Here is a 12,427-nt window from a genome sequence, read left to right as displayed (position 1 = left end):
ACGGGAACAGGCCCCTGTGGCAGGCAGAGGTGGGGACAGCGGGGGCACCCGGCTGCAGGGAGGTCCCTGGGTCCCCGTGGAGAGCCCGGTGTCCCCCTGTGATGGCTTTGTCCTGTCCCTGCAGGGGACGCTCCCTTCTGCACCCCGGAGCAGTACAAGGAATGCGCAGAGCCCGCGCTCAGTGAGTACCGGAGGATCCCTGGATCCAGGGGAATTCCAGGGGATCTGCAGCCTGGAGAGGGGCTGGGATTAGACCCTGGGTGCTGGGAAGTGCTGGATGTACCCTGGGGTGAAGTTTCTGCTGGTTCTCCATCAGGCACAGAAACCCTCGGGATCAGCGGAGCCCCGGGAGCCCCTCTGGGGCTGGGGTTGGGTTTGGGATTGGGATGGAGGGACCATTCCAGGTCTGGATTTAGGACACTCAGTCATGAGTTCCCCAAGCTGCTGTTGGTAGCAGAGGGTGGCCTCCAGCAAGAGGCCTGTCCAGGGTGGTGAGAACTGGGATGAACTGGGAGAGGAACGGCCAGGAGTGGCCCCCTGGCGCCTTTCTGGGAGGGAAAATCTCTGCTCCCGCCCTGCTCCATGTCCCTGATCCATGAGCTCTATCCCTGGTCCCTTATCCGTGGGATTCCACCCTTCTCCGTGTCCCTGCTCCATGGGATCCCTCCCTGCCCCGTGTCCCTGCTCCATGGGATCCCTCCCTGATCCCTGGGATTTCACCTTGCCCCGTGTCCCTGTCCCGTGTCCCTGTCCCGTGTCCCCGCTCCGTGAGCTCCATGGCTGCCCCCCGCAGGTCTCCTGGCGGAGAAGGACAGCAGTTACTGCATCTGCAGGACCCCCTGTAACCTCACCAGGTACAACAAGGAGCTCTCCATGGTCAAGATCCCCAGCAAGACCTCGGCCAAGTACCTGGAGAAGAAGTTCAACAAGTCAGAAAAATACATCTCGTGAGTGGGGGAGGAGCTGAATTCCTTTGGGTTTTGGGGGGAATGTCTGGGAAACGCCGGGTCCTGGCTGATCCATCCCCAGCACAGGGAGGTCCTCCAGGGAAGAGCAGAGTGAACACCTGGAAGAGATGAGGCTGTTTCCTTCTCAGCAGAACAACCTGAGTCCCTTCCCAAGGATTGGCCTCATGGGAATCCTCCATTCCCACCAAAAAAGTGCAGAAATTCCCAGATTTGCTGGTCCTGCTGGAGATTTGTGTCTCTGGACTGTGGTCCTCAGGCAGCCACGGCCTTGGAGCTCTCCTGGCCCTGGGCATGTGGTTGCCACGTGTGGGAAGGGAGAGCTGCTCCAGATCCTTTGGATTCTGCTTCATGGAATCGCGGAATCCTGGAATGGTTTGGGTTGGGAGGGACCTCAGAGCCCCTCCAGTGCCACCCCTGCCCTGGCAGGGACACCTCCCACTGCCCCAGGCTGCTCCCAGCCCCAATGTCCAGCCTGGCCTGGGCACTGCCAGGGATCCAGGGGCAGCCCCAGCTGCTCTGGGCACCCTGTGCCAGGGCCTGCCCACCCTCCCAGTCGGGAATCACCATCCAAGAGAAGAATTCCCATCCAAGTTAGATCCAAGATCCTGAGGAATCCTGAGGAAACCTTTTCCAGCTGCTCCAAAGGCTCCCAGAGCCCTCAGGGTGCCCTGAGCTCCTGCTCTGCACCAGCTCCAGGTTCTGTGGGTTCTGAGGACCCCAGGGAGAGGAACAATCTGGACAAAGAGGGGAATAAAGCCCCAAAATCCCGTTTTTCCCTTATCCTGAAGGATTGAGGCACCAGTGGCTCCTGGCCTGACGCTTTTCCCGTTCCCACAGAGAGAACATTCTCGTGCTGGACATTTTTTTTGAAGCACTCAACTACGAGACCATTGAGCAGAAGAAAGCCTATGAAGTGGCAGCCTTACTTGGTGAGGGGGCACTGGGACCAGTTTGGGGTCTCTACTGGTCTGGGAGGGGTCCACAGCCTTGAAACCCCCAGCAAGGCCCCGTCTGCACTTCCCTCACCCCACCACGGCATCCCAGGAATGTCCCCGTGGATACTCCGTGTGTTTGTGGAAGGTTCTGGAGCTGCTCCATCCCTGCCTGCTCCCAGCACCCCAATTTTTGGGGATTTTGGGGCTGGGTGGGTGCTGGGTGCTCTCTGTGGTGCAGGGTGCGGGGGACATCCCAAAACCATCTCCCATCACCTCGTCCCTGCTCCAAATCCGTCCTTTCCAACCGGGCCTGAGCTCTTGGCCTTTGGAAGCCTCATGGAGGAGCCACAGGAGACCCAGAACTGCTCAGCCCTGAAGCAGCTCCAGCTTTGGGGTCCCAGCTCCAGCTTTGGGGTCCCAGCTGCAGATCTGGGGTCCCAGCTGCAGATTTGGGGTTGGCCCCGCTGGGTTTGGGGTGGGCGTGAGTCCCCGCCAGCCCTGCAGCCTCCCTGAGCTGCCCCAAATCCCTGGATGCCTCTGGAATGCGGGGAGTGCTCAGCACCTTGGGAAGCTGGAGCTGGGTCACCCCTGGGGCTGGAGGTGTCCCCGTGTCACCCCACGTGGGTGGCCCTGCCAAATGCCCCCTCAGGAGCCCTTCTGCACCTCCTGGGGCTTTTCCAGGAATTCCGAGGAGGAAGAGGAGGCTGCTGGAGCCTCTCTGACCCAAACCCCATTTGCCCCTCGTAGGACCCTCATTCCCAAGGCTCTGGAGCTTCGGGAAGAGCCTCATCCCAGAATCTTTTGCCCAGGCTCAAAGCCTCCAGGTGATTCCGTGTGGTGTAAATCCAGCACATCCCTGGGATCATTCCAGGTTCTCACTTTGCTCCCAAACTTTTTCCCTTTCCTCTCTCTGTGTCTCATGGACACCCCTGGAAAAGGCCCCTTCCCCACCCCACCCCCCCATGGGTGCCTTTGCTCTGGGGGTCAATCCAGGGCTGTTTTCCAGCAAAATCCATGCGATTTGCCTTCCCTGAGCACCACATCCCAGTTACCTTCCCAGCAGATTCCTGGGAATCTCCTCTCCTCAGGTTTCACCCCAGGACACTCAAGCAGAAGCCAGGAGATGCTTCCCAAAAACCCCAGCGCATCTCCCTTCCCGCTGTTCCCAGACCGGGGTTTTCCTTGGCTCCAGGCACGTTCATCCCTCCCAGCACCTTCCCCACACTGGGAACTGGCATTCCTGGGACGAGCCTGGAGCGCTCGGGGCTCGTCAGCAGCAAAACCATTTCTGTGGCCAAGCCCATTCCCGGGATGCCGCCGGTGCCGTTGGAGACGCTGCTGCTCTGGGGGGAGTTTTTCCCAGTTTTTTTGGGATGGCAGCTGCCGGCGGTGCCCGGGAGCCCTGACGGCGCTGTCCCCTGCAGGTGACATCGGTGGCCAGATGGGGCTGTTCATCGGGGCCAGCATCCTCACCATCCTCGAGCTCTTCGATTACCTGTACGAGGTAAGGCCTGCCCCGCCTCATCCCGGGATGTCCCATCCGGGAGCCCCTTATCCCCAGATTTCCCATCCTGGAGCCCCTTATCCTGGGATTTCCCGTCCTGGAGCCCCTCATCCCAGGATTTCCCGTCCTGGAGCCCCTCATTCCGGGATTTCCCATCCTAGAGCCCCTCATCCCAAGATTTCCCATCCTGGAGCCCTCATCCCAGGATTTCCCATCCTGGAGTCCCTTATCCCGAGATTTCCCATCCTGGAGCCCCTTATCCCGAGATTTCCCATCCTGGAGCCCCTTATCCCGGGATTTCCCATCCTGGAGCCCCTCATCTCGAGATTTCCCATCCTGGAGCCCCTTATCCCGGGATTTCCCATCCTGGAGCCCTCATCCCAGGATTTCCCACTCCTGGAGCCCCTCATCCCAAGATTTCCCATCCTGCAGCCCCTCAGGCCAGGATTTCCCATCCTAGAGTCCCTTATCCCGAGATTTCCCATCCTGGAGCCCTCATCCCAGGATTTCCCACTCCTGGAGCCCCTTATCCTGGGATTTCCCATACTGAAGCCTCTTATCCCAAGATTTCCCATCCTGGAGCCCTCATCCCGGGATTTCCCATCCTGGAGCCCCTCATCCCGGGATTTCCCACTCCTGGAGCCCCTCATCCCAGGATTTCCCATCCTGGAGCCCCTTATCCCGGGATTTCCCATCCTGGAGCCCCTCATCCCCAGATTTCCCATCCGGGAGCCCCTTATCCCGGGATTTCCCATCCTGGAGCCCCTCAGTCCTGCTTTTGCCACTCTTGATGCCCCCTCATCCCTGGATTTCCCCCTCATCCCTGGATTTCCCCCTCATCCCTGGATTTCTGATGTCTCTCACGCCTGGATTTGCCCTTCCTGCCCCTCATCCCTGGATTTCCCACTCCTGGAACCCCCAATCCCTGGATTTTCTGTTCCCTGGCAATCCCAGAGCCCCTCCCCAATCCCATATTTCCAACCCGCCCCATCCAGCTCTCCCACAGCCCCATCCCGGGATGGGAACAGGGATTTTATTCCCGTGGGATGTGAGAGTTGGCCATGGCTGTTGATTTGACGTGTCCCGTTCCAGGCAAGGGTCACATCCCAAAATCCCAGCTCGGAACTCGCTTCAGATCCCCTCATGCTCATTTTTTTTGGGATGCTGACTTCATATTTTCCTATTTTCAGACAATTTCCCCCATCTCAATCCCAATCCCATCCCAATCCCATCCCAATCCCAATCCCTCCTGGGCAGCTCCAGCGTTGGTGCCATCAACCAGGAATAAAAACTACGGGAAAATTCCTAAAATTCCTAAAGCTCAGAGAGCAACAAAAGCTGAGCCTGAATTTAGAGCTCGGCCTGGATACGCAAATTTTTCATTAAATTCGCCTTTTCCTGGATTTCTTGGGGATTTTTCCTAAGTAGGCCATAAAAAACCTCACTAATTTGGGATTTCCCTCTCTGTTTTCCTCCTTTCTTCGGCATCTGCTGATAAAATCTGTCCAATGTGGGGGATTTTTGCTGTTATTTTTAGGTTTTACTTCTTATTTGGGCTTAAAAGTCATTTTGTACCCTCAGAGAAGCTCCCTGGGGATGTCCCAGCAGGGGGATGTTCACATTCCCGGATATTTAACCCCCACCAGCCAGGAGAAAAGGAATAAAACATCTTCAAACTTCCCCAAAATCCCCACGGTTTTTCCCCTCTGCTCGGGGTTTCACAAAGGGGGGGCAGCACCTCAAAAATGTGAGTTTTCAAAGTATCTGGAGATTCTGGGAATGACAGCAACCAGATCCAATTTTTATTCATGGATTGGCCAAATCTGGGGGAAATATTGACCCTGAAGAGGCTTTTTTGGGATCTTCTGCTGAGCTCCAGCTTCCTCGTGGTCCCAAATTCCTGCCGCACTTCCCTGCTCCAGCCAGGATCCACATTCCATAGGAACTGACCCCATTTTTTGGGATTTCAGGATTTCAGCTTTCTTCTTGTTGGTTTTATTTCTCTTTTCTCCCAGTGGAAGTTTTCCAGTAAAATGCTTCCCAAGTTTTCTGGGATTTCCCTGGAAGCCAAATCCTGCAGCAGCAGGAAAATGAGGGGGCTGGGAAGGGAAATGGAGCCAGGAGCTTTTCCTGAACCCCAAAAGTGTCCCAAAAATGAAATTTTTGCAGGTTTCATTCCTCGTAAGAGAATCCTGGAATGGTTTGCGTTGGGAAGGGACCTTAAGGATCATCCATTCCCACCCCTGCCCTGGCAGGGACACCTCCCACTGTCCCAGGCTGCTCCAAGCCCCAATGTCCAGCCTGGCCTGGGCACTGCCAGGGATCCAGGGGCAGCCCCAGCTGCTCTGGGCACCCTGTGCCAGGGCCTGCCCACCCTCCCAGGGAACAATTCCCAATTCCCAATCTCCCATCCATCCCTGCCCTCTGGCACTGGGATCCATTCCCTGTGTCCTGTCCCTCCAGGCCTTGCCCCAGTCCCTCTCCAGCTCTCCTGGAGCCCCTTTAGGCCCTGCAAGGGGCTCGGAGCTCTCCCTGTGTCCTTCCCTTCTCCAGGTGACCATTCCCAGCTCTCCCAGCCTTTCCATGGCTCAGCCCTTGGAGCATCCTCCTCCCCCCAACCCTTTGGAATGCACCCCAAACCCAGCGCATCCCAGTGCTCCCTATCCCACTGCAGCCTCTTCCCGCCTTAACTCCAGCTCCCTCCTTTTGCAGCTGATCAAGGAAAAATTATTGGACCTTCTTGGAAAAGAGGAAGAGGACGGGAGCCATGATGAGAACGTGGTGAGGGGAGAGGGGGGAATTCCCTGGGGATGCTGGAGCTCTTCCCAGGGCTCTGGAGCTTCGGGAAGAGCCTCATCCCAGAATCTTTTCCCAGGAAAAGATTGTCAGGATCCCATTATTAAAATATAATAAAATTATATATGAAAATTTGGCCCCTGCCGGAATTAAGGTGCAAACGAGCCCCAGTGCTGGTGACAATAGTGTGGGGTTTATTGGATAGGAAATGTGGGAGAGAGAGAGACCAGAGAGAAAAAGCAAGGGAAAGAAATAGAGAAGAGGTGGGGGGGAACAGAAAGAGAGTGACAGGGACAGAATAAGGAAAAGATCCCCATCCATGGATCCCAGGGATGCTCCGTTGATCCTCTCCAGCTGCTCTTGGTGGTGAAGGTCCCCCCCAAAGCACAGAATCCGAAGGGTGAATGTGGCTCAGGCCAGGTGGGAAATCCCAGGTACCTCCCTGACGGGAGTTGGCCACGGTCCCTTACAACAGACTCTGGCCCTGGGGGTCTGGGACGGATTCTGCCACCCCCTCAGCTGCCTCCTACGGGAATATCCCAGGGATGTGGCCCTGGGGGCTGGGGGTTCCCCAGCTGGGCCGGTTTGTGTCAGGGAGGACGGGGCTTCCGTGTCCCTGAGCAGAGCCCCGGACGCAGCAGAGGCTCTGCCCGGGCTGGTTTGGGGTAGGGAGAGCAGAGCCCAGCGAGGCCGGGTCTGCACAGCCTCAGCCCAAAGCAGCCGGGGAAGGGCCGGCAGGGAGAGCAGCACCCAGGGCGTGGGGAGAGCCCGGAGAGGCCACGGCTGGGGCTGCTTTCCCCATCATTGTCCAAGGGAATGGCCTGGCCCAGCTGCTCCCAGAGGGAATGGCCTGGCCCAGCTGTTCCCTAAGGAATGGCCTGGCCCAGCTGCTCCCAGAGGGAATGGCCTGGCCCAGCTGTTCCCTAAGGAATGGCCTGGCCCAGCTGCTCCCAGAGGGAATGGCCTGGCCCAGCTGCTCCAAAGGGAATGGCCTGGCCCAGCTGCTCCCAGAGGGAATGGCCTGGCCCAGCTGTTCCCTAAGGAATGGCCTGGCCCAGCTGTTCCCTAAGGAATGGCCTGGCCCAGCTGCTCCCAGAGGGAATGGCCTGGCCCAGCTGCTCCAAAGGGAATGGCCTGGCCCAGCTGTTCCCTAAGGAATGGCCTGGCCCAGCTGCTCCAGCAGCTCCGGAGCAGCCTTGAGCCCCTGCGCTGGAAAACTCCGCTCCTGCAGCTGCTGGGGGTGAGCAGGGGCTGAGCTCTGCCCCTTCCATCCCTGCCGTGCCACGGAGCCCTCCAGGGCTGGAACAGCCCATCCCCAAAGCCTGGCTCAGCAGGGATGCAGTAACCCATCCCCAAAGCCTGGCTCAGCAGGGATGCAGTAACCCATCCCCAAAGCCTGGCTCAGCAGGGATGCAGTAACCCATCCCCAAAGCCTGGCTCAGCAGGGATGCAGTAACCCATCCCCAAAGCCTGGCTCAGCAGGGATGCAGTAACCCATTCCCAAGCTCCGGCTCAGGGCTGCACTCACAGCCCAGGGGCCTGGCTGCTTTCAGGGTGAGGCTGTGCAGACCCGGCCTCGCTGGGCTCTGCTCTCCCCCACCCCAAACCAGCCCGGGCAGAGCCTCTGCTGTGTCCGGGGCGCTGGCGGATGCATTCCTCTGCCTCATCCTTGTTGGTCTGAGGTGAGCACACGCCCCGGGAAGAGCAGCTGAGGGAGCTGGGGCTGCTCAGCCTGGAGGAAAGGAGGCTCAGGGGAGACCTCATGGCTCTCTCACACCCCCTGAAAGGTGCCTGCAGCCGGGGGGGTCGGGCTCTGCTCCCAGGGAACCCCTGACTGAACGAGAGGACACAGCCTTGAGCTGCGCCAGGGGAAGTTCAGAGTGGACATCAGGAAACATTCCTCGCTGGAAGAGTGCCTGGGCGCTGGACTGGCCTGCCCGGGGCTGGGGGCAGTCGCCGTCCCTGGGGGGTTCAGCGAAGCCTGGACGCGGCACTCGGGGCCGTGGTTTGGTCGGTGAGGAGGTGTTGGGTCACAGGTTGGACTTGATGATCTCAAAGGTCTTTCCCAACCCGGTTCCTCCTGGGATTCTGTGGCTGAAGGATGGGTGTCCCTTATCCAATCCCAGCAGTTTGACTCCCAGTCCAACATTTTTCAAGGAGATTTCTGTGGTTGCAGCTCCTTTACGCAGATTTTGTTGTAATGAGCAAACCTGACATCCGTGTTTGAGGCATGAACCATTTCGGGCTCTGACAAGGTGGGAGGGCCGGGAGCATCCAGCGGCTCCGGGATAACGCATCCCGCGGTTTTCCATCGGCAGAGCACCTGTGATCCAGTGCCAAACCACTCGGAGAGCCTGAGCCACACTGTGACCGTGCCCCTGCAGGCCGCGCTGGGGACGCTGGAGGAAATCGCCTGCTGACCCCTCTCCACCACAGTGCCCATCCCGAGGAAGGAAAACTGCACAGGGAAAACAGGGACCCAGCTCAGGTTTGCACCGGGGGGAAGAAAAAACAAAAAAAAAAGATGGGAAAAAAAAATACTGGGAAAGAATACTGGGGGAAAAAAAATACTGGAAAAAAATGATGGGAAAAAATTATTAAAAAAATCTATTAAAAAAGAAAAAAAAAAAGAAGAAGAAACTCGCTATGCATTAAAATAATATAAAAATAATATAAAAATATAAATTCTAAATATACTCTGCCCAGAGTGAGAGGCGCCTTGGACCTGACTCCTGTTGTCCTTTCCTCCCGGGGGGGTTTGGCTCCAGCCTGGGAAGCAGCTGCCTGGCTGGGAGAGCTGGGAATGTTCTCCTGGAAAAGGGAAGGCCAAGAGAAACCTCAGAGCCCCTTGCAGGGCCTAAAGGGGCTCCAGGAGAGCTGCAGAGGGACTTGCACAAGGGATGGAGGGCCAGGACACTTTTTGGGATTGTCCAAGCCCCGAGCAGCAGCAGCAGCAAATCCCAAAGGAAGCATCCCAAACATCCCGAGCGCTGCCCGCCAGGGCTTTTCCTGGCGCCGGGGTTCCCTCTCAGCTCTGTTCCTCTTTGCAGTCCTGGGTTTCAGTGGCAGAAGGAGCATCCCAGAACTCTCCATCCCCACCGCCGTAGGCCGAGAGTTTTAGAATAAAAGAGACCCCAAAGTCGCCGCTCTCGGATTCTTCTCCCGGTCGGTCGCGTCCTCTGGGCGGGGTTGGGATGAATCCCGAGCTCAGCCCGAGGTGAGCATCCCTGGGGGCTCCCTGTGGATCATCCCAGTCCCGCTGCTCCTCCTGCAGTGCCTGAAGAGTCCGGGAGCGGCGCTGCCCGGGGGGTGGGGGTTGGGCTCGTTCCTTTTTTAAGTTTTGGGGGAATTTTTGGAATTTCCTTCTTGTCCCGTCCATGGATTCTCTGCTTTCTCCTCGTTCTCCTGACTGACATTAAAGCTGGTCTTGTGGAAATGGCCAGGCTGTGTCATTCCTGCCTTGCCCTCATCCCGAGGGGGAGGGCAGATCCCAGGAAAAGCCCATCCCGGGAGCTTCCCAGGGCTCTCCCTCATCCCTTATCCCTCCTCTTCCTCTCCCACCACGTTCTCACACAGCTCCGGGTGGGGTGGGAGCCGTGCCATGGCCGTGCTCAGCTGCATCCCTGTCTTCTCTGGGATGTGCCAGGATCTCCGGGATGTGCCAGGATCTCCGGGATGTTGTGGAATCTCTTTGCTGACAGAGGTGTTGGAAACCTCTCCAGGAGGTTTTGGGATTGTTCAACTGGAAGAGGAGAAGCTTGGGGTGACCCCATTGAGGCCTGAAGGGAGCCTGGAAAAAATATGGAGAGGGACTGGGGACAGGGGATGGAGGGACAGGACACAGGGAATGGATCCCAGTGCCAGAGGGCAGGGCTGGGTGGGAGATTGGGAATTGGGAATTGTTCCCTGGGAGGGTGGGCAGGCCCTGGCACAGGGTGCCCAGAGCAGCTGGGGCTGCCCCTGGATCCCTGGCAGTGTCCCAGGCCAGGCTGGACATTGGGGCTGGGAGCAGCCTGGGACAGTGGGAGGTGTCCCTGCCAGGGCAGGGGTGGGAATTCGATGATCTTTCGGCTCCTTCCAACCCAAACCCATCTGGGATTCTGGGATTACAACTTTTCCTTCACTGATCCACTTTACCTGGCTCCGAGGCGTAACAAGAAAATCCATTTCCATCCAAGTGCATCCCAAAATGTGTTGGCAGCAGCTTCATCCCTGGATCCAGGCCCTGAGGGGCTGCTCTGCCCCTTCTCCAGCCCTGGGAGAGACCTGGGAATTCCGAGAAACACCCTCAGGAAGGGATGAGGGTTTGGTGTGCCTGGAAAAGGCCCTGAGCCCTGATGGAGAGGGATGGGAGGAGATTTCACCTCCAATTGCAAACCTCATCGGGATGAAGGGATACTTTTCCAGAAAAAAAGGAGAATGATCAAAGATGAGGAAAAGCTGGGAGGATGATTTGGGAATTCAGAGAAAAACCGAAGTTCAGACCCCAGCACAGCCCCAGCTCTGCTCCAGTGCCGCGGGATTTTCCAGGGAAAAGGGAAGCTCCATTGTTTGCTGTAATTAACCCCACAATGGCTGGGAGCACATTCCAAGGAAAGGAGAAAGGAGTGGAAAAGGAACCGGCAGGTCCCTAACACCCTGTTCGGTGTTGGATGGATCTGGGCAGTGCCCAGGGATGGAGCAGGGATGGAGCAGGGATGGGAACAGGGATTGGAGCAGGGATGGGAGCAGGGATGGGAGCAGGGATGGAGCAGGGATGGAGCAGGGATGGGAGCAGGGATGGAGCAGGGATGGAGCAGGGATGGGAACAGGGATGGAGCAGGGATGGGAGCAGGGATGGGAACAGGGATGGAGCAGGGATGGGAGCAGGGATGGGAACAGGGATGGGAGCAGGGATGGAGCAGGGATGGGAGCAGGGATGGGAGCAGGGATGGGAGCAGGGATGGGAACAGGGATGGGAACAGGGATGGAGCAGGGATGGAGCAGGGATGGGAGCAGGGATGGGAGCAGGGATGGAGCAGGGACAGGAGCAGGGATGGGAGCAGGGATGGGAGCAGGGATGGGAGCAGGGATGGAGCAGGGATGGAGCAGGGATGGGAGCAGGGATGGGAGCAGGGATGGAGCAGGGATGGGAGCAGGGATGGGAGCAGGGATGGAGCAGGGATGGAGCAGGGATGGAGCAGGGATGGGAGCAGGGATGGAGCAGGGATGGGAGCAGGGACGGGAGCAGGGATGGGAGCAGGGATGGAGCAGGGATGGGAGCAGGGATGGGAGCAGGGATGGAGCAGGGATGGAGCAGGGATGGGAGCAGGGATGGGAGCAGGGATGGGAGCAGGGATGGAGCAGGGATGGAGCAGGGATGGGAGCAGGGATTGGAACAGGGATGGAGCAGGGATGAGAACAGGGATGGAGCAGGGATGGGAGCAGGGATGGGAGCAGGGATGGAGCAGGGATGGGAGCAGGGATGGAGCAGGGATGGGAGCAGGGATGGGAGCAGGGATGGGAGCAGGGATGGGAGCAGGGATGGGAGCAGGGATGGAGCAGGGATGGGAGCAGGGAATGAAGCAGGGATGGGAACAGGGATGGGAGCAGGGATGGGAGCAGGGATGGGAGCAGGGATGGAGCAGGGATGGGAGCAGGGATGGAGCAGGGATGGGAGCAGGGATGGGAGCAGGGATGGGAACAGGGATGGGAGCAGGGATGGGAGCAGGGATGGGAGCAGGGATGGGAACAGGGATGGAGCAGGGATGGAGCAGGGATGGAGCAGGGATGGGAGCAGGGATGGGAGCAGGGATGGAGCAGGGATGGAGCAGGGATGGGAACAGGGATGGAGCAGGGATGGGAACAGGGATGGAGCAGGGATGGGAACAGGGATGGAGCAGGGATGGAGCAGGGATGGGAACAGGGATGGAGCAGGGATGGGAGCAGGGATGGAGCAGGGATGGGAGCAGGGATGGAGCAGGGATGGAGCAGGGATGGGAACAGGGATGGAGCAGGGATGGAGCAGGGATGGAGCAGGGATGGGAGCTGGGATGGGAGCTGGGATGGAGCAGGGATGGAGCAGGGATGGGAGCTGGGATGGGAGCTGGGATGGAGCAGGGATGGGAACAGGGATGGAGCAGGGATGGGAGCAGGGACAGGAGCAGGGATGGAGCAGGGATGGGAGCAGGGATGGGAGCAGGGATGGGAGCAGGGATGGGAACAGGGATGGAGCAGGGATGGGA

The 12,427-nt window shown here is 58.5% G+C and overlaps 1 protein-coding gene across 3 annotated transcripts in view; it reads left to right on the top strand.

Moving 5' to 3' along the window:
• The window catches only part of LOC116455997 (acid-sensing ion channel 2), a 396,972-nt gene extending 387,627 nt beyond the window's left edge, over positions 1-9,345 (top strand). For 2 of the 3 annotated variants that reach the window (XM_032134430.1, XM_032134431.1), the window contains exons 5-10: positions 125-181; positions 794-947; positions 1,806-1,897; positions 3,328-3,407; positions 6,120-6,188; positions 8,522-8,762. In XM_032134430.1, the coding sequence (XP_031990321.1) occupies positions 125-181; positions 794-947; positions 1,806-1,897; positions 3,328-3,407; positions 6,120-6,188; positions 8,522-8,623 (554 nt within the window). In that variant the 3' untranslated portion in view covers positions 8,624-8,762. Of the gene's footprint in view, positions 1-124; positions 182-793; positions 948-1,805; positions 1,898-3,327; positions 3,408-6,119; positions 6,189-8,521; positions 8,763-9,253 lie in introns of those variants that run through there. The other variant, XR_004244520.1, reaches the window with a different exon arrangement.
• Positions 9,346-12,427: the final 3,082 nt, after the last annotated feature.

The sequence above is a fragment of the Corvus moneduloides genome, chromosome 26 (assembly GCF_009650955.1).
Source record: "Corvus moneduloides isolate bCorMon1 chromosome 26, bCorMon1.pri, whole genome shotgun sequence".
Classification (NCBI taxonomy): Eukaryota; Metazoa; Chordata; class Aves; order Passeriformes; family Corvidae; genus Corvus; species Corvus moneduloides.
The sequence above is the reverse complement of the archived record's forward strand: the minus strand, read 5'-3'. Positions and strand labels throughout refer to the sequence as shown.